At 45.2% G+C, this 21,911-nt stretch overlaps 1 protein-coding gene and 1 pseudogene across 3 annotated transcripts; one reads left to right on the top strand and one right to left on the bottom strand.

Annotated features, from left to right (window-relative positions):
* Positions 1-439: 439 nt before the first annotated feature.
* On the bottom strand, positions 440-1,818 carry LOC311592291 (transcription factor BTF3-like; annotated as a pseudogene). Its single transcript has one exon. The product of its transcript is annotated as a transcription factor BTF3-like (transcript).
* Positions 1,819-3,241: 1,423 nt separating this feature from the next.
* TMEM9B (TMEM9 domain family member B) lies at positions 3,242-20,662 on the top strand. 2 transcript variants are annotated; one of them, XM_084772532.1, is made up of 5 exons: positions 3,242-3,401; positions 6,315-6,406; positions 10,384-10,492; positions 12,677-12,811; positions 19,500-20,662. In XM_084772532.1, the coding sequence occupies exons 3-5, from the start codon at positions 10,409-10,411 to the stop codon at positions 19,653-19,655; spliced, it is 375 nt and encodes a 124-aa protein (XP_084628658.1). In that variant the 5' UTR covers positions 3,242-3,401; positions 6,315-6,406; positions 10,384-10,408; the 3' UTR covers positions 19,656-20,662. The 2 variants fall into 2 exon arrangements, with proteins under 2 accessions (XP_084628658.1, XP_084628657.1); XM_084772531.1 differs by lacking the exon at positions 3,242-3,401 and adding an exon at positions 3,440-3,910.
* Positions 20,663-21,911: the final 1,249 nt, after the last annotated feature.

Genomic DNA, 21,911 nt, shown 5'->3' with positions numbered 1-21,911 from the left:
TAAGGGGTCCTGGTCAGAAGTCTTTCCTCGCCTGCCTCAGTTCCCCAGGTTCTGCCATCTGCACTTTGGGCCTCTCAGCCTCATTTCTTGGGGGTCAGAAAGAAATCAAGCAAGGACTAAAGTAAGTACCTGTTACCACTGAGACAACTAAATGAATTTCCTTCCCTCCCTTTTTTCTTTCCCTGATCCCCACATTAATGCTTGGATCTCAGTCTCCAGGTCCAAAGACTGTAAGACAAAGGTTCCTGTGCTCAAAGGGCCTACAAGATTTTGGGAGGGGATGGGAGCATAAAGGAATATATGAAAACACAATTTTACCATAATAGAGTAAGTTAGGAAAGAGATCCGCAAAACCAGACATGTATGCTTGTCAAGGAAGGCTTTCTGGCATTAAAGATCCCTGATCTACAGGAAAGAATCATACACATATAAGCAGGGCAAAGGAAGAAGACCCAAGCCTCCCACGTCTATTAAAGTCAGCTGACATTACATTCACTTTTAGCAGATATAGTTCTAAGCCCCAGTGTCTTCGTTTGGATTTTATTGCTGTGAAGAGACACCATGACCACAGCAACTCTTACAAAGGGCGACACTGAATTGAGACTGGCTTACATTATCCTCATGGTAGTGTGTGGACAGTTCTGCATCTTGATCCAAAGGCAGCAGAAGGGGACTGTGTGCCACATTGTGCATAGCTTGAGCATGTGAGATCTCAAAGCCTTCTCCCATAGAGACACACTTCCTCCAACATCGCCACTCCCCAGGGGTCAAGCATTCAAATACACGAGTCTATGGGGCCATTTCTATTTAAACCACCACACCCAGTTTCTCTCTATCATTTTTTTTTTTACCTTAACCTGAATCTCCTATGGTCAGTTACACTCCACTAATGGCTGCCACACTGCATTCTAGAACAAAAAAATTTCTAGTAGCCACATTGAGTTGTTTGTTTGTTTACTAGGCAAAGAATTTTATTAACTCATTTCAAACTTTATTCCCAGGCTTCTTCAGCTTAACTTGGCACAAGGACTGGATTGTGTATAAGCAAAAACTGAAAAGAAATGCAATATCCAGGGGGCTTGGGTTTAAAAATATTAGCGATCTAGATTGTTTTGTTTGAGACAGGGTTTTCTCTGTATAGCCCTGGCTGTTTTGGAACTGTATTTGTAGACCAGGTTGGCTTGGAACTCAGAGAGATACACTTGCCTCTGACTCCAAGAGTGCTGGGATTGAAGGTGTGTGCCAGCACATCTGGCTAAAAATCTAGATTTTATCAGATTCATAAACAAAATAATTTTAAGAGCACACTCCTGTAAGTGTCACCTTCTCCAGAAATCGCCCCAATTCAGTTTGTTTCATTCTTAGAAGCCTCATCAAAAATTTCCTCCAGATCTTGAACTTCATCCTCTTCCTCCCAAGTAGCAAGTGGTGCTTTTCCATCCCCAGACTGTTTGGGCGGAGCTTCAGCCAGTCCCCTTACACTAGTCATGCTGTCTGCACCAAGCTGCTGTGGGATGCTGGGGAACATTTCTGTCAGCTGCTTTGTCTTGGTGTGGCTGTAATAGTGAAGGCGTTTGCCGCCGCCGGACATGCCTGAACTTTAGGGTTGTGAAAGTGGATTATTGCTTCTTGGTTTGTAAAACATGTTCACTTCTTCAGTATCAGCGATCTTGTTTGCCCCTAATTTCCTTAAGAACTGCAATTTCTGCTGTGGCTGTTCTGTGAACCTTCTTTCTGTGGGCGGTTCCTTCCCCACCAATGGGAACTTGTGCCTGCAGTTTGGCAAGTTTTTCCTGCCTTCATGATCGATTCTTTCATCTCGTTGGAGTGGAAATGGGGCCATGGGGTGGGAGCATCTAGGGTTTACACTTAAGGGGGTCTACGGCAGACTGGCTGAGTTTGGGGACACACGGTGGCAGCTAGAGTGAAAAGTTTTTAAAGCAAAATTTAACAATTATTTTAATCCAATATTAATCACTGTTTAATCAGAATTCAAAATGTTTATTTTATGTGCGTGAATGCTATGTCAGCATGTACACATGTATACCGCCACATGCCTGCCGTGCCGTTTGGGAACAGAAGAGCAGAGCTGATCCCCTGAAGATTCTAAGCTGGCACGTGGGTGCTGAAAAGCAAACCTCAGTCCTCTGCAAGAGCAGCCAAGTGCTCGCAGCTTCAATCAGCATTTTAAAATTAGGTTTTTGTTTTTCTCACGCTGCCTTTGAAGTACAGCATACATTTACAGCACAGCTCCATTTAGACTACTCACATCTCAAATGCTCAATTGCCACACGGGGCTCTAAAGTTTTGCCCATACTGAGTGCTCTACGGTCTTCTTCACTAGACAGATGAGGTGGTCCACTTGGTGGCCCACACCTGGAGCCAGCTTTTAGGGAAGCTGAGGGAGGGGAGCAGCATGGCCAGAGAGGAGATAAATCGCCAGCAGGAGGCACTGCTGCAGTCCTCCAAGTCTCTGCACCCCCATCGAACCTCTGAAAAGAATTCTGAAGAAGGTGCACAGGAGGGCTCCCAGGCGTCATCTGAAGAGCACACATTCCTTTTAGATGTGCAGCTCCAAGCTAATCCAAATCAGCTTTCAGCAACCACAATGCCTCCCCAACAGATTTTATCTTGCCGGTCCCGCAATTAGCAGGCCACCACTTAGAAGGACGTATCTGTAGCGTAACAGGATCTTCACAAAACCCAGCCCCGCTGATTTCACTCTGGGCTAGTTGCCATTTAGGACTAAAAAGAGCTGTATGCATTTAATGCAATAGGCACCTTGCGTTAGGTCCTGGCCTAGAATCATAGAGTAGAAATATGCTGCGAAAATTTCCACCAACCAGGAAAGGCCCATTTAAAAAAACATGGGTATCATGGGAGTAGATTTTGAAATTCATAGAATCCAATCACCTCTTACTGAAGGGAAGTGACTGTCCCTGATTACATTCAGTAAATCCCTAAGGGTTGTGATGAGCAACATGCATCCCTTCCACTACCCCCAGGGTCTCTACTTAAGTGAAAAAAAAAATATTTTAATGAGAAGCACTGTGCCCTCTCCAGGGTGCTCCTACAGTATCTGCAAAAGAAGAAACCCCAAGGAGCAGGGTCAGCGCTCCCTGAACTGAGGGAGGGGTCAGCTGTTTTAAATAGGCATTGCATCACAGGAGCGTGGCGCCTGGAGTCCTGCCTGGGCGGGGGGGATGCCGCCGGGGCGGTCCACACAGCGAGAAGCTTCACTTGAGCCAGCCCAGCTCTGCCGCCAGGGCCCACTTCTCAGCTCCACCAGGCTGCATCCCAAGGCGGTCGGCTCCTACTGGAAGCCACACCCACGTGGGCAGCTCACGGGGAGGGTTGGGAGCTCCGCAGGGGGCTGAGTCCAGACGGTGCACCCGGCGCAGGTTAGTACCAAAGCGCAGGAGCCGAGCTCCGACCCTCCGCCGCCGGGTGGGCTCCCGATCTCGGGACGCTGGGCTTCTCCCGGCCAGGTCTCCATGCCTCGGCAGTTCCCGGGGATGGGGCTTACTCGGCCTGCTGGACTCGGCCCGCGTGGCCTGCTCCCTGGGGCCGCAGGATTCTCCAGCCCTCGCAGGGGCAGACCCCAGACTTTTGTGCACCCCTGGGCAGCGGCCGCGGCGGGCTCTGTGTACCCGGAACCGTTTCCGGGGCGGAGGCTTTCTCGCAGCTGACCCGGAGCGGACGGTGACGCGCAGGCCCAGGCGGAAGTGCGGGCGGAGGATCCCGAGCCGGATCCCGAGCCGGGCGCGGGGCTCGGGGCTCGCTGGGGCGGCTGGCTCCCGCGATGGCGAGCCTATGGTGCGGAAGCCTGCTGCGGCTGGGCTCGGGGCTCAGCTTGTCCTGCCTAGCGCTGTCCGTGCTGCTGCTCGCTCAGCTGACGGACGCCGCCAAGGTGAGTCCCGCCCCGCCTGGCTCCTGACAGGAGCTCCGCCCCTGCCTCTGGCCTGGCAGAAACAGTGGCTGCCCCCTTGCTTCCTACTCCCGGGGGGTCTCCCAACTCGACAGCCAGATCGCCTGCTTCACAGCCCCGGCCGATCAATCCCCCTAAGAGCCTTCTAACCCTCAGCCCCTGGCAGTGCCCGGACCGGGTCTGCAACTCCTCCGCCTCTTGACGTTTCCTAGCTGGATAGCACACACCCGGAACTTGACCAGCTTTCCAGCCCTAGAAGCTTTGAACTTTGCACCCTTAAACTCCCGCAGCTCACCACCGCCCCCAACCCCGCACTTCACCAGATCTTAGCCCCTAACCCAAACGATGGGAAACCCTCATTTGCCAGAAGTCTTCCCTACTAGGGACCAGCTCCCCTCAACTCATCCATGAGCGGATGCCGTTGCCATAGTGTGTGGGCTCCCCTCTTGTAGCAACTACCTCTTCCCAAGAGGACCTATAGGGCCATCTCACCAACTTGGTACTCTTCACCCAGCTCCTCTTCAGAAACATACACACACACACACACACACACACACACACACACACACACACACACACACACGCGCGCATCTATCCCTACCTCTTCTGATAATATACTAGGTAAGGAAAGAAGTGGCCTAGGAGAGAGGGGAGGAGAATTTGTGTCCTTTCCCCTACTGTGTTTCTTATTTTCTTTTTCTCTGGGTAGTGGGGGTGGGGCGACAGGGTTTGAGACAGAGTCTCTCTATTTATCCTTGACTATGCTAGAACTCAGTCTGTAGACCACACTTAAGAGGCCTCAAACTTAGAGATCTGTCTGCCTCTGCCTCCCAAGTGCTAGGACTACAGGCATGCACTGCCACTGCCAAGCCTCTATTGTTATTTCTTAACCTTTCTGGTCCCCTCATGGTATCTGGTGCCCCAGAACTGCCCTGGCCCAAGAAAGCATGTGCTTTTTCACCAGTAAGCTAACTCATTTTTTGGGGGAGGGGAAAATAGAAAGACTGTCTGGTGTGGTGGGACACAGTGACACTGCATTTTTAAAAGAAGAGTTCTATAATATCTTTAAATATTATAAAGGGCCGGGAAGACAGGTCACAGGCAGGCAGGTGTTTTTGATCCGAGTTGTTTTTGTTTTGGTTTAAATATTTCTGATGTCACCAGAAATAGTGACAGCAGAAAGTCTTGAAATGTCGTTGGCATCCTCTCTGCATGGTGTCACACCCCCATTTTTTTTTTTTTGTAGTGTATCATGATATACATGATGTGTGTATTTGTCCATCATCTCCCCGGGATAGGATTTGCCTCAGTAAACAGGGGCCATCTCTCTTGCTTATCTGAGTCCATCCCATTGAACGCAGGGTCTGGCACAGTAGCTACTGAATGCATTTAGGAGCTGTCAACGTCTCTGCCAGACATTTCACTGTACCTGGGAGTAGTGGACATTCTATCTGGGGACTAATGAGCCACTGCCTTCGCATATAAACACCCCTTTGCTGAGGAAGTGCCTCTTGGATCTATTCAGCATTTAATGCTTGCTTTCTCTGCTTCCTGAAACTTGTTTTGCTGGGTGGTGTCCTCCCTGTCAGCCAGGGATTGGAAGCCCACTTTCCTGGGGGAATATTAGGAAGAGTCAAGCTACTTCCCCTTTGGACTTCTCTCCTAGTACTGGCTGAGTGCCCCTGAATCTTCATCCTGGCTACAGCTGACTCGGCCCCTTTTATGCCCAGTGCCTTTCTCCCAAAAGGAAACATTTAGAAAAGAAGAAATGAGAAGAATTCTGGCTCCCATTCCCCCCCCTATTGTTGTGTTGTGGGTTGAGCTGGCCTTATGCGTGCTTGGCACATGCTTTAGCTGCGCCCACCCCCAGCCTAGAACTGTGACTTGCTTATGAATAATCTTTAATTTGGTTCTCCCCAATCCTTTTGTGTCAGCATTTCTCTTGGGGGGCCCTGTTATCTGTCACGCTGTGTCTTTCTTTCTAGTGGCAGATAGATGATAACAACACAGTTCATCGTCACGCTATTTATAAATGTATCTAATAAGACAGTTAAGGTCTTGTGGATTTTAGAAATTGTATCTCTTTGCTGGGCATGGTGGGTGCACACCTTTAATCCCAGCACTCGGGAAGGAGAGGCAGGCAGATCTCTGAGTTCAAGGCCAGCCTGGTCTGCAAAGAGAGTTCCAGGACAGCCAGGGCTATTACACAGAGAAACCCTGTCTTGAAAAACAACAAAACAAAAAGAAATAATGTCTCTCAAAACTAAGTCTTTATAATGGTTTTAGAAATATCTGACAGGCGATACATAGCAAAATGTACGTAGGCAGATTTTGTTTTAAAACTTGATGACAAACTATAAACAATCTGTTTTCACCTTTATTACAGAATTTTGAAGACGTGAGATGTAAATGTATCTGCCCCCCCTATAAAGAGAACCCTGGGCATATTTATAATAAGAACATATCTCAGAAAGATTGGTAAGTATTCTGGGCCAAGAAATCACCTATCACCTTTTTTCCCTGTGGTTCTTACTGTTAACTCAGAGTGTTCATATGACGTCTCATTTTGTTCTTAGTCAAAAGTGTCCAATTCTATTTCTATTTGAAACAAGTGAGACGAGGATCCTGAGTGTATGGTACAAATCGAAAGGAATACTGTGTTCTAACCAGAAAGCTCTAGGCTGGGAAGGTTTCATATGGAGATGGGACTGAGTTCATTGTCCCTAAACTACTAATAGTCCTCTCTTTTGCCCTCCTAACTTTGGTTAGGAAGCTTTATCCCTCTCACTTTTCCGTGGAAAACAAGTTGCAGGGTCTTCATTTGATGTACTCCCTGGGCCGCAGCTTGTAAGTTTTGATGACGACATATTGTCAAATATTGGAGGTCATAGTTAAAAGTTCCAGAGCTTCAGAGGTAGCTGACAATCAAGTGTGCTCTCTCCTGGTCTGAGTCAGGAGACTGAGACCACGGTCCCTTTCAGCCTTTAGGCAGGTGGGCGGGCGGGCATGCAGGTGGGCGGCCAGGTCTGCAATGGCTGCGATTCTCACTGACTAGTTGAGCAGCAGAAGCCTTTTCAGTTTATCCCAATGGACCTTAAGCACTGCAGGCTTATCTGTATGTGCCGTGACATAGGAAGTGGCAGGTTATACCGGAGGATGGATGTCCTTCCCCCAGTGGGACTGTGATGTCATGGCCACAGTGGAAAGTTGACAGGAATAGCTCCAAATGACAGGTATTTTGGTCCATGCCTGATTTCACAGCTCCGTAATCATCAACAATCAGAAAGCAAGACTAAATTTATCCCATCTCAAGTTTCCAAACTGACTTTGAGCACACTTAGTTTCTCTGGTGCAATTGTTTATTCTTCCCACATTATATCTTCCCAAACTGAATAATGCATTTTAGGTTCAGCCTTTTTGGTTTGTTCTTGTGATCTCGTAAATGTCTGTGTTATATTTTAAGGTACTTTTATATTATAAAGTAATTGGTGTGTATTTTTAGTGGGTTTTGCCCCAGCAGGTTACTTTATATAATATGTGCAAGCTCAAATGCTTTGTACTGAAGATCAGATCCAGGGCCGTGTAAATGTTGGGCAAATGTTCTCCCACTGGGCATGATCCTCAGCCCTCAAACACATCCTTAAGTTACATCCATAATTTCCAAAGCTGTTGAGCATGCATAATCAGTTTGTTTTCTTATCGATAACAGAATGTAATATGTGTTAGTGGAGTTCACTTTTCAAGTATTTAACACTAATTTTTTTGCGGGGGTGGGGGGGTGGGGTGGGGTGGGTGGGTGGGTTATTCTGTGCTGAGACAGGGCCACATCTTCATCCCTGGTTACAAATTAAAACTAGGAGCCTTGAAAATAAATAGGTGAAAATAAGACTTATTGGGCATTTTCTTCCATCTCTCTTACTTTCCCTTGCTTGTAAGTCTTTTGCAGATTTATGTTCTCAATTGACAATGGGAATTTTTAACTTTGGAAAGACAGGCAGGTTATGGTAGACTAGGATGCTGTGGGTCCCTGAGGACCCAGGAATCTGCATCTTCGAGTCCCTAAATACATTTTAACCCTCTGTTCTCAGCTGCGTGCGGTGGTGGCACATGCCTTTCCCAGCACTCAGGGCACAGTCAGTGGATCTCTGTGAGTTTGGGCCAGCCTGGTCTATAGAGGGAGTTCCAGTACAGCCAAGACTGTTACACAGAGAAACTTTGTCTCAAAAAAAAAAAAAAACAAACAAACAGCAACAAACAAACAAACAAAGCAAGACAAAAACCAATAAAACCATTCTGTTCTCTGGGCCTCTTGTTTTGGCCAGTTGTTAGCTTTAAAATTCTTCATTGACTTGAATAGCTGACAGAAACAAGGGAAGTCAGTGCAGGATCTGGGTCAAAGCTGATTTCTTCCTTGGAGCACTAGGTGGAGGTGTTTCCTAGCTGCTAAGAGTGGTTGAGCTAGCTTGGGGCTAGTTCTGTTTTCTTATTGGTTAGTCAAACAAAGCAAAACAAAACAAAACAAAAACCCAGACTTATTGGTTAGTCAAACAAAGCAAAACAAAACAAAACAAAAAACCCAGAAACAACAACAATAAGAACAACAACAAACAACAACAAAACCCACTTCCTGCAGTTTCCAGCCTTACACAGCCTTTTCTTCTCCTTCCTTCTCTCTGTGCCACCTCCCTCCCTCCCTCCCTCCCTCCCTCCCTCCCTTCCTTTTTCTGCTTTGAAACAAGGTCTAGTTGTGTGGCCCAGGCCTACCTAGAACTCTGAATCCTCCTGCCTCAGCCTTCCAAACACTGGGATTATAGGTGTATACCCCCAATGTCCAGCTTTTGTTTAAATTAAATTACTTGTTATAGATAACTGAACTTTTAATCACATACACCATTTTAAGTTTTGTTTCTGGTGCTAAAGCTCAGAGGCGACAGAACCTGAGAAGGTGCATTTTGATAGATAAGGAGGAATCGTCTCAGAACGCTGAGAGCCCCAGGAAGAGTAGGTGCGGTAAGATAGGGTGCTGTCAGAGCGTTCTTGAGACAGAGATGACTAATGAAGACACACCTAATGCAAGCCAGGGCTGGAGACTGCCCAGCTGGTTAAGTATTTGCCCATAAGCACGAGCACACGCCTCACTACATAACTGCAAAGTAGTCGTTTTTTAGAAATGACAGATTCTGAGAAAACATATTTTTGGTAGCATTGCTTTTCTCTTTCTTTCTTTCTTCCTTCCTTCCTTCCTTCCTTCCTTCCTTCCTTCCTTTCTTTTCTTAATAACTGCCATGTCCTCTCTCTTGGTTTTTTGAGACAGGGTATCTCTGTGTAACAGCCCTGGCTGTCCTGGATCTTACTTTGTAGACCAGGTTGGCCTCGAACTCACAGAGATCCGATTGCCTCTGCCTCTCGAGTGCTGGAATTAAAGGTGTGCGCCACCATGCCTGGGCCATCTCTCTTATTTTTGTATACTTCATTTTTCATTTACAATACTTTAAATTTTTAATTTTAATTTACATATTATATCTGTGCCTACATGTGTTTATATGTACCTCATGCATGCCAGGTGTCCTTGGAGGTCAAAGAGCATCAGATCTCCTGAAACTGGAATTATAAATGGTTGTGAGCTGCCTGATACCAATGCTGAGAACCAAAGCCAGGAACTCTGCAAGAACATTAAGCACTCTCAACTGCTGAGCTGTATCTCCAGTCCCTGCCTGTTCTTGAACTCACTCTGTAGACCAGGCCGTCCTGGAACTCACAGAGATCCACCTGTCTCTGCCTCTCTAGTGCTGGGATTAAAAGCATGTGCCAGCATAACTGGCCCAAGAATGTAATTATTTCTCACTGTGACTCTAGGGGTCCAGTTTTCAACATTTCATAATTTACCCTTCTGTTAAATGTGATACGTCATTCATATACTACATTGTAGCAATTAAAAATAATGTTAATTGGGGGCTGGAGAGATGGCTCAGCAGTTAAGAGCACTGACTGCTCTTCCAGAGGTCCTGAGTTCAATTCCCAGCAACCACAGGGTGGCTCACAACCATCTTTGATGTGATCTGATGCTCTCTTCTGGACTGCAGTACATGCAGACAGAGCACTGTATACATAATAATAAATAAATAAAACTTTAAAAAAATGTTAATTGAGAGCTGGGTGTGGTGTCAAAAACCTTAATGAATTTCCTAGGGCATCTGAAACTTAGTAATAGCAACTTGGACATAGATAGCCTTTGCCTTTTGGCTTCTTATAGTGTCTTTGGCTTTTGACATTGTTAAATCTTACCAAAATGGTAATACTGGGAGAGGAAATTATTTCACTTTGACTTATTGATTCCTCATTCTTTATTTCTTTGGGTAAGCTCAATATTCATTCTGGGTTTCAGGAAGAGTTTTGATCAGAGAAGGGAGAATATGAAGCCAGGTTTCTGCAGTGTTTTACCCTGACTTTTTCAGTGACTGCCTTCATGTTGTGGAGCCCATGCCTGTGCGAGGGCCTGACGTAGAAGCATACTGTCTGCGATGTGAATGCAAATATGAAGAAAGAAGCTCTGTCACAATCAAGGTGAGACATGAGCATGTGCACACCATACATGCACACACACACACTCACACATGCTCTCCAGCAAAGACAGAAACGTTTGAACGTCCCTAAAAGTAATAATGGACCTGCTTTTGCTTTCTGGGTTAGTTAGGATACATTAAACAGATGAGTAAAATGGCCCTGAAAGAAATAGATGGTAATTTCTGTCTGGATCGTGTATGCTGAAGGCCAGGAGACCACTGCTTCCCCAGCCTTTGGCAGCATGATGCCTTTAGTCACTATTGTAGAAGCAGAGCTTCAGATCTTCAGTTCCTGAAGGAGATGGGTGTGGCTAGCTCATCACCACTAGGGCTCTAATGAGCTCAGTTACTCCATTATGGCGGTGAGTGCTTGTTCTCAGGTTGGTTTGTTTTAAGATCTTGCTTCCCATTCCATACCTTTAAAAAAAAAAAAAGGCTTCATAATCAGGAGGTAGAGGCAGGCAGATCTCTGGATCTCCATGAGTTCAAGGCCAACCTGGTCTACATAGTGCTGTGTAGAGAGAACCGATTTCAAAACAAAAACAAAAAGGCCTCGTGGAGAATGTGGGGCATCAGTTCTGAGTCCCAGCAGAGCTCAGCCCCGTGGGGAAAGCTCCCCATGCCTCGGGTTTGTGTTGTTCCCTTCTCTTCTCTTTCTCTGCCTTTCCTCTTTCCATTCAATTTTTAAAAGATGTATTGATTTGGGGGGGGGGTTGGTTTTTTTTCGAGACAGGGTCTCTCTGTGTTCAGATGTTTTGATTTTTATGCATATGAGTGTTTTGCTTGCGTGTCGTGTGATCTCTGTGCGGCATGCACACGGCTGCTGAGCACGGAGGTCAGAAGAGGGCGGCAGACCTTGTGGCCCTAGAACTGCGGATGGCTGATAGCCAACACTGGGTGCTGGGAACCGAACCTGGGCCTCGGCAAAGGGCAACAAGTGCTCTAAGCTTCTGAACCATTTCTCACGTCCCCAGGTTATTATTATTTTATATGTATGGATGTTTTGCCTGTATATATGCACATGTACCGCTTGCATGCCTGATGGTCAGAAGAGGGCAGCAGACCCTGAGAACTGGAGTTGTAGACAGTTATGGGTCCCTGTGTAGGTGTCTGTTACTGAACCTGGGTCCTCTAGAAGCAGCCAGTGCTTTTAAACGCTGAGCCATCTCCCCAGCGCCCTCTCTTCTTTTTGTGGAGCCCAGGGCCTCACACTTAAAAGGACAGTGTTTGACCCCAACTCATATGCTTTTTAACATACTTTTAAATGTATAATTTATATGCCCTAAAATTCTCTAGCTTTTAAGTATATAATTTAGTAAATTAAAACTTCTTCAGTTTCAGTTTTTAAACATTTCTGTCCCTGGTCCCAAATGGTCACTTTCTGCCTATGTACACTTTAATATTTCATGTAAGTAACATCCTATGTGGCCCTTTGTGACTTTTTTTTACCTTGTCTAAGTTGTAGTATGCACCAGGACTTCATTTCATGTTATTGATAAATAGTATTCCATTATATGACTGCTTCTCAGTTCATGAATATCTGTACTATTTTCCATATTTATATTATGAATAATACTGTCATGAGTGTCTTTCTATGGATATATGTTTGTTTTTCTCTTGGGAACATTCCTTAGAGTAGTATGTTTGTTTGTATAAGAGATGACCAGACAGTTTTCCAAAGTGGTTGCACAATTTTGCCAGCATGTGTGAGGTTCCCCCTCGCCATGCTTTTGCCAGCTGTTGATATTTTCTGTTTTATTATGGCCAGCGGAGTGGATGTTGCACCTTTGGCAGCACACGAATTAATATCCTGAAAAAAAAAAAATCACTGCCCTGACAATGAGTTTGCTGGCTTCCACTGATCTGAAGGAGTGTCCTGTTGAACCCCCTGGCTCACAGTCAGCTAGCATTCCTGTAGGCTGCGGGGGGTGTGAGGCTGCTGAGTGTAGTGAGTGTAGATGCTGTGTTCAGCTGAAGAAAGAAAACAGTTGTGCAGGGCGCAGTGGGGGTGACCAGAGGCGAAGCTTTGCTCCTTCTTTTCCTGCTCTGTTGGGCTCAGTTTGCCTCTTCTGTTGGACTTTGGCTGGCACACAGATCCTGTGCACTGCGTAGATGTCACTGTTACCAACCAAACTTTGGTTCCTTGGCTTGAGCAGAGGTGTGACTTCTTTTCCTTTTCCCTTAGGTTACCATTATAATTTATCTCTCCATTTTGGGCCTCCTACTTCTGTACATGGTATATCTGACCTTAGTCGAGCCCATCCTGAAGAGGCGCCTCTTTGGACACTCCCAGCTGCTGCAGAGTGATGACGACATTGGGGTGAGCTCTGGGGCTGCGGCAGCGTTATCTGTGTAGTGGGGTGCTCACAGGTAGGGTTCTCGTGTTAGTACGGATCCTCACTGAGACACCGAAACAAGTTCTAACCTTAGTGTGCATCTTTCCAGGAAGAAATTGTTGTACAAGCTGTAGATGCAGTTACTTGAACTGATGGTCCTTGGCAAGAGTTTATATAGGAACCCGCACTGTTCATGCTGAGGAAATTGTCTGGTGCAGCTTTTTTCCTCAGGCTCCTCCTCTCCTGCACCTCTCGGCCTCTCTCCCCTCCTGCAACCCCTCCCAAAACTCTGAACCTTCACGCCTCTGCTCAGCCCAGGGTCAGCACTTTACTGGCCAATCAGGGATAATTTTGGAGGTTAGGTTACACAAATGTCACTTAGGTTACACGAGGGTTTGCTTGTAATACAATAAGAATGTCAGGGCAGGGGCAAGCGAGTAACATCTGAACACATGGTGGCCCTTGATCAAGCAACACAGGAAACCCCAAGTGTCAACCCCAGGCCTTCACACATATATGCACATACATGGGCATATACACAAACACACATGTACACATACATATAAGCAGATATACATGCATGCATGCATGCCACATACAGATATACATGTTAAAAATGTCTAGGAATTAAAACAATCTATAAGTAGTTTAGTGTAGTTTAGAGAATTGATTATTAATCAATGTCATGTATAGGATATTTCTGAATATTCCATTACTTTCTTATCATATATAATTACTATTTAGAATAATTTTTCTTTCTATTTTATTAGACCACATTCCTAAAAGTGTAAAATTCAATGTAATTTCAAGAGTCAATTGTAAAAGCCAGGCCTGGAGTAAGCTTTCTAACCACCATCAAAGTATTTTTAGCTGGGCAGTGGTGGCACACACCTTTAATCCCAGCACTTGGGAGGCAGAAACAGGTGGATTTCTGAGTTTGCGGCCAGTCTGGTCTACAGAGTGAGTCCCAGGATTTTTAGTACAGGAAATCCCAGGTGCTCAAGAGGTGGAGGCAGGAGGATCACCAGCTCAAGGGATGTAGGGTAACTTAGCTAGACCCTGTTTAAATAAAACATCAGGGACGAGGACGGGGCATACACGTGTAATCCCAGCGCTCAGGGGTCTGAGGGAGGGGGCTCACAAGTTTGAGTGTCGCCTAGTCCACATAAAGAGACTCAAAACCAGCAACAATTACCTCAAACTAGGAAAGGGAAAAAAGATCGACATTTTCCTTAATTCCCTTATTTGTTTGGAAGCAGTGTCTTACAGTGTAGCTCACTAAGTGTAGCACAGAGCTCCTCCTGCCTAACCTTCCAAGTGCTGGGATTACGGGCATACAGCTCTGCACCTCAGCTGCTAAAACACACAGTTATGTTTACAGAATCCTAGGCAGAGGCTGGGGAGATAGCTCAGTGGATAAAGTCTGTGGTAGACAAGCATGAAGACCTGGTTTGAACCTCAGATCTGTCAGTAGCACATGCTGTAACTCTGGGTTTCTACTAAAGGGGAGGTAGTGACAGGATAATTCTCAGGAACCCATGGGCCACTAGCCTTCTGTATGCAGCAGCGAACACCAGGGGAGTGACCCTGACTCAAACAAGGTGGAAACCGGAAGCTTTTCTCTGACGTCCATACACATGCCTTGGCGTGCTCATGGGCCTGTATTCCCTGAACAGATATGTGCACAGACACATCATGCATACACAAAGCAAACATTTTAGTTAATAATAAATAATGTGCTGGGCAGTGGTGGCGCACACCTTTAATCCCAGCACTTGGAGACAGAGACAGGTGGATTGCTGTGAGTTCGAGGTGAGCCTGGTCTACAAAGTGACTCTAGGACAGCCAAGGCAACACAGAGAAAACCTGTCTTGAAAAACCAAAAAAAGAATTAAAAATAAAATAAAATAAAAATGCCGGGAGTAGTTTAGTAGGTTGAAAGAAAGGCAAGTTTGGAGATCTGATTAATAAAATAAATTAAAATTTCAAAAGAAAACAGGCATAGGCAGGCCGGGTGTGGTGGTGCATACCTGTGATGCCAAGATTTAGGAGGTAGAAGCAGCATGATTGGAAGCTAAAGATCATTCTTGGTCACATAGTAAGTTCAGTGACAACCTAGGCAACTTGAGAACCTGTCTCAGTACTAAATAAATTAAAACAAAAAACAAAAACACCAAAGTGCTAAAGAGCTTAGTAGCTAAGAGTGCAATTGCTCTTGCAGGTGATCTGAGTTTCATTCCTAGCACCTACATCAAATAGCTCACAACTGCCTGTAGCTCCAGCTCCAGGGGCTCTGATGCCACTGGCCTCCAGTCTTTGCAGGCACACACACACATACACACACACACACACACACACACACACACACACACACACACACACACTTAAAAACAACAAATCTTGGGCTGGAGAGATGGCTCAGAGGTTAAGATCACTGTCTGCTCTTCCAGAGGTCCTGAGTTCAATTCTCAGCAACCACATGGTGGCTCACAACCATCTATGATGAGATTCGGTGCCCTCTTCTGGTGTGTAGGCATATATGCCAGCAGAACACTGTATAAACAAGAAATAAATCTTTTTAAAAAAAAAAAAAACTTAAACATAAAACACACATAGTAGGATCAATACCTAGAGAAAACTTATATCAGAACCAGTAGAGTCTCAAATACTATTTCCATGGTAATTTCCATTTATTCTCAACCCTGACTCTATAGATACTAGGGTTAAATTATCCTTCATTGTGGAGACCCCTTGCCTTTAAGAAACCTGACACAAGGCCGTGTGTAAAGGTGCACGCCTTTAATCCTAGCACTTGGGAGGCAGAGGCAGGCAGATCACTGTGAGTTAGAGGCCAGCCTGGTTTACAAAGTGAGTCCAGGACAGCCAAGGCTACACAGAGAAACCCTGTCTTGAAACCTACCCACCACCCACCCACACACACACACACACACAAAAGCAACCTGGCATGGGGACAGACTCAGTGCCAGTTGAAAACTACTGGTGTACAGTGTATATCAAAGGCCTCATGATATCTCCATTCCTAGCACAGAGGATGCACGCTGACTCACACATCCTTACAGTATTAATAACCTGCTGCTCACTCAGAGGCAATGCTAACTTAATGCATGCAGGACGTAAATTGGTACAAAATGTGTAGATGTGAACATGGTGGGTGGCATAGGCTCATATGCTTAGTGACAATGCTTTGCCTCAGCGATTAATTCTGCCTGCACATTTGACCGTTGTAGAATATTGTCACTAAGAGTCCCAGCTGATTCTGACATTTGTCAAACTGATTCTATGCAGAGAAAGGTTTTCCAACCAAAGCTGTGAGTTTAACTGTACAAGCAGAAGGTAAATTTCAGTTCCTGTAACTGCTTAGCTAGCATGGGAGCGCTTTAGTGTGTGCTTTTTAAAGTTTTATTTTTAAGGCATTCTTTTTCACACTTTTATTAAATTTTAGGACAAATAAAAGAGTACAATTAGTCAAGAGGTTCACTTCAAACAATGGTAGTATTTGTCATATCATCTATCCAGGACAAATAGTCATTATTATCTAAACATTCCACTAAGGCATGCTTTGTGTTCATTGTAATTTTACCAGGTGTAAAAAGAACAAACATATGAAAGCGAAAATCCCTATTTGCATTCTCCCAGTGTCTGAGCAACTAGTCCAATCTTGTTCTGTAGGTGAACAACAGACCAAACGGATTAACTGGTTTGTTTAGTCATTTGAGTTTGTTCCTTAAGATTTTTTTTTTCCTTCTCCTGCCTTGAGGAGTAGATGACAGGACTGTGTAACTGAGAGGCCCTGGTAAAGCACTTCCTTCTTGGCAGTATTGTTTCTGTCCAAATAAACCGATGGTAGTAATATTTTATATACAAAATCACTGATGCACCGCTTTCCCATAGAAATCTACCCAAAATAACTGGGGAGATACGACACCAATTTAGGGTTAGTGTTTGTGCAAATTTGTTAAATGACCTTGGGCCAGTTTGTTTCCTTTGAAATCAAGTAATGTTAATTTATTTAGCCTTCTACTTTCTTTCTTTTTAAAAATATTTTTCCTCCCTTCCTCTCCCTACCACCCCTCTCAGTGTCTCTGCCTCTCAACAGGGTCTTGCTTGTAGCCCTGGATGGCCTAGAACTGTCTACACCAGGCTGGCCTCAGGCCTGCAGCAGCTTCCCGAGCTCTAGGGTTGTAGGTGTGCGCCACCATGCCTAGCGAGCCATCCTCCTCCTCCATCTTTCTTTTTGTATCTGAGGAGCATCTTAGATTCATGCCATTGTCTTTATAATTTTTATTTGTAGTGCTAAAACAAACAATGAGATTTGCAGAAGATATATCGCCTCAGTTAAATGAAAAGTGGAGGGCATTTTGATAAAGAAGACAAAGACTCCTTATAGAAAAGTCTTTGGGGTGGGCTCAGCACTTAAAAGCACCCAGTGCTCTTGCAGAGGCCCCGAGTTCAGTTGCCAGGACCCCTGACAATGGCTCACCGTCAACTGTAATTCCAGCTCTAGGGAATCTAACATCCTCTTCTGGTCTCCATGGATACCTGCACTCATGTGCACACACCTACCCACATACACATAATTAAAAATAGAGTAAAATTTTAATAGTAAAACAAATAAAAAGCTTCTTTGAAGCCCAGAAAGATAGCTCAGTGGGTAATGGCACTTACTGCAGGAGCAAGCCCAGCATCCTAGTGCAAGTCCCAGAGCTCAGCCACAGATGTGAGGAGAGAACAGGCCCCACAGCTGTCCTCTGACACACAAATGCATACACAATGATAAATAAACATTTTAACATTTAAAAAGAAGTAAAGGGCTGATTTTGCAGAGGGCATAGGTTATATTCTCAGTACCCACCTGATGGCTCACAACCATCCTTAACTCCAGACTCAGAGGGTCTGACACTCTCTTCTGCCCTCAATGGGCACCAGGAATGAACACGGTGTACAGGCATACATGCAAGAAAGACCTGCATTTAACAAACAAATAAATCTTTAAATAAAAAGGAAGACAAGTCTTGGGATATATAAACATAGTAGAAATGTCTTGCTGTAGAGACACAACCAGGTAAAACCCAAATAGCAGTCAGGTGGTGCGCATAGCTTCCCACTCGCTTTGACTTCTGCCCCAGGCCCGGCTGCCTGCATGCAGCAGGGTGATGTTGCTTCTTTCCTATAAGCGCAACTAGTTTACGAGACCTGGCCTTTGTTGGAATGTTTAGAAACTTTGCGGACATGGTGTTAAGGAAAAAATTCAAGGAAAAGGCAAAACAAAAACAGTAAATTACAATTGAATCTGTTTGTCATGTGGGCAGCTGTGTTGACACCTCATCCATAGGTAGATTAGTGGGATGATTTCCTGTGTAATGACTACAAACATCCTGTCGCATTAGTTTATTTTGACAGGAGAATCTGGCTTTGTACACAAACCAGGGTAACCTTCATTAGCCTCTTTCCTAAGAGAGCTGTTAACATGGAAGCCATGGAGCTCTCTGCTATGAAAGATGTTTTGTTGACTAGACATGCTGAAGTAAGCCAGGCCTCACCCTCCTTGATACCAGAAGTTACTAAAGCACATGAGCTCTGACTCATTGCAGAGTAGGGAACAGGGGGAACAAGGAAGTAGTGGAAAACAGTCCATTGGTGCCTGTTAGGGCCCAGAGAGACATCAAGACCAGCCCGGGTAGGGCCCTGAGGGCCCCGCCTGCTCTAGTGGCCCTAGCCCACATGTTAACAGTTCTGAAATAATAGGAGTTGGGAAATAGAAAGTCAGAGCTCTCCTGTATGAAATACTGATATGTACAGAGAAAATCCTACATTAATATTTGTCATGGAGATAGCTATGTGAAAACAGGCTTTCTTAAGCTGGGCATGGGTGGTGCCTTTTAGCTCTTGGAGCGGGAACTTGGAGAGACACTAGTTTGAGGTCAGTCTGGACAATACAGTGTTCCAGGTTAGCCCGGTGACATGGCAAGACTGTCAAGATGTTAAAGGTTTATGTGTCTTATGTGCACGTTTTTGCAGAAGAGGGTGTCAGATCCCTTGGCTCTGGAGTCCTGGCAACTGTGAGCTACCTTACAGGGGCGCTGGGAACTGAACTCAGGTCTTCTGGAGGAGCAGCAAGCATTCTTAACTGCTAAACCACCTCTCTAGCCCTTTCAAAAAGTTTAATTGCATTAATTAATTTGCTTGTTTATGGGAGAGGGCAGGAGTGGGGATGTGGGCACATGCATACCTCAGGGTATGTGGAGGTGAAAGGACAGCTTGCTGGAGTCAGCTCTCTCTTTCCTCCGTGTGGGCCCAGGGACCAAACTCCAGTCAGGCTTGGTGCTAATCGCCTTTACCTGCTGAGCCGTCTCACTGGCCCGGGAAAATAGGCTATTCTCCCAGTAACCACAAAGGAGTTCTCTTTAAGGCAAATGACCACCGTCCTTGTCTTGGTTTCTGCTCCTTAAGGGACATACTTTGGACACCTATGGGTGTGTTCCTCACAGACCGCTATTGCTCCTGTCTTGGGAATCCTCTGCTTCTGTAGCTGAGTTTGCTTCTGACTGGCAAAGGGCTGAGCACTGGCCCTAGGTCCACTCATAGGCTGTTTGTTCTTGCGTGTTTAATGCTGATCCTGCCATCTCTAACTCCTTCCACCTTGACTTTCAGGATCATCAGCCTTTTGCAAATGCCCACGATGTGCTGGCCCGCTCTCGCAGCCGTGCCAACGTGCTGAACAAGGTGGAGTATGCGCAGCAGCGCTGGAAGCTTCAGGTGCAGGAGCAGCGGAAGTCTGTCTTCGACCGGCACGTTGTCCTCAGCTAACTGGGAACTGGAATCAAGGTGACTAGAAAAAACCATGGCCGACAACTGGGAAGAATAGACTAGACGTCCATGGGCTTTAACGCCCTGTTGTTTTTACAAAGCCTTGCTGGATGGAGGGAGACTCAAAATTGGGAGCAAGCCCCATGCTCAGTACTTTTCTTGTTAATGTATTAATAGAGACATTTTTAAAGCACACAGGCCCAAGTCTTTTCCTACCTGTGACTTCTACTAATAAAATTAAGCTGCCTGTGGGTTATCCTGAAGTCTGTGCCTGGAACAAGCTCTCTCTTTCTCACCACACAGTTCTAACTTGGGTTTTCAAGGTAATTTTCAGGTGTGTTTTTGCTTCTGTTTTTTGTGGTGGGAGAGGAAATGGAAGCCTTGAGAGTGCTTGAATAGCTTCTCTCAAGTCACTTTACTAGACAGATTTGTAAATACACCAGACCTTCTTACAAATATTAGAAGATACACTTGTTAGTGTTTCCGGCGTGGCTGGCTCATCAGTGCGCTGGCCTCCCTACTTGACTCTTGCACTCTCTGCATTACCTAAGATTCCGGTTAGCCAGTGGCCGCGTTTCATGGCCAGTTGGATCTGAAATGCCTGATGGCTCCTCACGAAATACAGACTTGTTTCATGCACTGTGGTGTCTGATGCAACGTGTCCAAGAACAAACTGGTTGTTTGCTGGTTTACTCTGATAACTAAACACAGTCTCGGTGTGTGTGGTCTTCCTCATCTTCTTCTAGTATCTCTAAGAACTTGAACACTAAGAGTTAAGACATGTTCTCTTAAGCCCAAGCCTCCCTGGTGAATGACATATAGGCACTGGTCAGCCTTTCCTGTCCTGCTGAGAGGCAGCTATTTGAACTAATGTGGGCAGCTTTGGACTAGGATTGGAGTTCAGATCGCCTCTCTCTCTGAGAAGCCTAACAGTTATTGGATAACTGGCTTTTTTCTTCCTACATCCTCTTTGGAATGTAACAATAAAATAATTTTCAAAACCCTTATCAGTGTGTCTGCTCTCCAGCCTTTTCTCCTTCGCCTTGTGCTGTGTCACAAGCATGGTGACACAGAGACATTTGGTACCCTGTTTGAAAACATGTTATGCAACCTACTCCTAAGACAGCTGGCCCTGTATTACAGGTATGGGTGCAGAAAGAAAGGTGATGTATTCCTAGGTACACACATAGTCAGACAAGTTGAGGGCTTAGACTTCATGAACCAGTCATGGTAGATAGTTCATGCCCTCAAGAGGTTGAAGCAAGAGTTGCTTGGAATTCAGGGTCATTCTGGGCTGTGTAATGAGACCCATACAAGCATACATACGTACATATACATATATATGCATGAAAAGCATGCTTATATATAACAAAATTCATAAAGGAGTACTAATTCTTTGTAATTCTTGGCAAAATCATATTACATTAAATTCATACTGATATATAAAGTTGCATTAAATTCATAAAGATGAAAAATAAAAACTCTCAGGACTGGGGTGATGGCTCACTTGGTAAAAATGCCTGCCATACAAACCTAACAACCTGAGTTCAAATCCCCAGCACATTCATAAAAAAATTAAAAGGCTGCATGCAGTAGTGCAGGTGGGCCAGCCTTCCCGGCTTATGCATGCTGTAAGGACTGACACCACAAGCTGTCCCTCTTGGAACCTTTCTTTAAGGAGAATAAGGGGAACTTCCCCAACCAGATAAAGAATTAAAAACTGGAGATAGTGACTTTTCCTGTAAGCCTAACATTTGGGGAACAAGCTGGAGATTTGCCAGGAGTTCAAGGCCAGCACAGCCTACAGAATGAAACCAGCATCTCAAGAAAAAGAAGTGGGGAAAATGTTTTATATTTGTGTAATAATAAGTTACATTTATTGGCAAGAAGCTAGAAACCTTCCCCTTGAGATCAAGGAGACAAGGATTTCCTCTCATGGCCTTAGAGGAATCCTAGCTCATGCAATAAAAGAAGAGGTATACAGAGCGGAAAAGGTGAGAGCGTCTAAAGATGCCACTGTCTTCTAGGTCGAAAACCAAACAACAAAACCCTCTGGAACTAATAAGTGATTCCAGCAAGGTTGCACAGATTATACTACACAAAGCCAGGTGCTGTGCAGTGTACAAACAGTGGACAGTCAGACAAAGTTTGGAATTTAAAGGTACAACTGGATCAGGGAGATGACTTGGCAGGCAAAGGTCCTTGGTACCAAAGCCCGACGGCCTGAGAATCCGTGGCCCCTTTTAGAAGAGTGAA

The sequence above is a fragment of the Acomys minous genome, assembly GCF_964271855.1.
Source record: "Acomys minous genome assembly, chromosome: 2".
In the NCBI taxonomy this organism is placed as follows: domain Eukaryota; kingdom Metazoa; phylum Chordata; class Mammalia; order Rodentia; family Muridae; genus Acomys; species Acomys minous.
The sequence above is the reverse complement of the archived record's forward strand: the minus strand, read 5'-3'. Positions and strand labels throughout refer to the sequence as shown.